This window comes from Sinocyclocheilus grahami, unplaced genomic scaffold, assembly GCF_001515645.1.
Source record: "Sinocyclocheilus grahami isolate Dianchi unplaced genomic scaffold, SAMN03320097.WGS_v1.1 scaffold5816.1, whole genome shotgun sequence".
NCBI lineage: Eukaryota > Metazoa > Chordata > Actinopteri > Cypriniformes > Cyprinidae > Sinocyclocheilus > Sinocyclocheilus grahami.
This window is the reverse complement of record NW_015510400.1, coordinates 23767-25239: the sequence shown is the minus strand read 5'-3', so window position 1 is coordinate 25239 and position 1473 is coordinate 23767. Positions and strand designations below refer to the sequence as shown.

General features: G+C 36.9%; 1 protein-coding gene across 1 annotated transcript in view; it reads right to left on the bottom strand.

The window, feature by feature from the left end:
• Window positions 1–202: 202 nt before the first annotated feature.
• LOC107577350 (cadherin-related family member 5-like) overlaps window positions 203–1473 on the bottom strand; it is a 2657-nt gene continuing 1386 nt past the window's right edge. The window contains exon 2 of the mRNA XM_016263436.1: window positions 203–1122. Coding sequence (XP_016118922.1) covers window positions 652–1122 — 471 coding nt within the window. The 3' untranslated portion in view covers window positions 203–651. The remainder of the gene's footprint in view (window positions 1123–1473) is intronic.

Sequence of the window (1473 nt, the reverse complement as noted above, 5' to 3'; positions counted from 1 at the left end):
CAAGGTTGTTATAGCAACTGTCTCGTTATACAGGCCACAAATTATGCCATTTCAATGTTAAAATGCTTTCTCTTAATATGCGGTCAACTATAAGTAAACCATGAAGTTGATTGTTTTTTCTAAACATTGGCAAAAAAACATTTGAAATTCAGTTTGGTGACAGAATAAATGACACCAGGTTTAAGTAATTGTTTATTGGGTGTGTTTTTTCTCTCTCCACGTTTTACAGTAAATTAATTTCTACCAAGAACTGGCATTAAACAATTTACATTGTAAATTGATTACTGTTAATAAAAGTATTTTTGTACACAGCACTTAGTCAACGTGAAACACAGTTTACAACCCATTTTACATCCATTATCTAATGTATTTCTGAGTGATATTGAAAGAAATTTATTTCTTCACAATAATGTACACTGATGAATCATTCACAATAAAAACCAAGAACATATATTTAGAAAGCAAACAGAGTCAATTTTGATTTCACATTGACCTTTCATGCTAGAAACTGAAAATTAAATTCATTTTGTGCACCATATTTACAGACTTGTTAACAGAAAGTAAAAGGAAAAAGGAAAACATTTGTATAGACTTTAAAACACCGAAATGAACTTATAAGGAATCTTTGAAAGCTTCTACTGTCCTAAAATGTCAAAAGTGTTCCTCATCGTCCGAATCCATGTCAGTCCTTAGGTTGTCCTCATCCTCAATGTCGTCATCTTCCTCACGGCCTCCATCCGCTTCACCAGCATCGGGAATGATGACCACTTCCTCTTTGGTGCTGGGGTCGATATCTTGCTTAAACCAAACCGCTTTGTATCCCTCCTCATTGCGCCGCTCTTTGGTCAGGATCGGTTTGACTTCCTTCTCGCCGTCGATGGTTTCTGAACCTGCCAGGCTGCTGGAGTCGGGTGGAGGGCCGCTGGTGGTCTGGAGAACGGCGCTGGGGGTCGTATTGTCCTGCGCTGACCCGTGTCTCTGCTGTGGCTTCAGCCCGGACTCCAGTTTGTTCTCCAGGTCTGCAACTAACTTAGTGTTCACGCTTCCAGAATCACCATCGTGCTGGAAGCCCTCATTGCAGTACTGCACACCCTCTTTAGGACCACCCGAGCCTCCACCAAACTGCAGAAAGAAAAAATTCCCTCATAAATATGCTCTAGATTTAGAGAAAGTATTAACATTAATGGAATAATTCACCTAAACTTGTCATGATAAAGGAATGTAATAATGGTTTTATGAACATTGAATATGACCGATTGCGTGAGAATTTGATTCAATATGAATTTACATTTGTAGTTTTATGAACAATTAAATGTCATAATTAAAAAAAAAAAAAGAAGAAAAAAATACTCTCAAATGTGGTCTAGATATATAAAGTGTTAACATTAACATCGAATGTGACGAATTATGTAAGAATTTGATTCAATATGAATTTACTTGCGAATGCTTTTACAAACTATTCATTTCACTCCA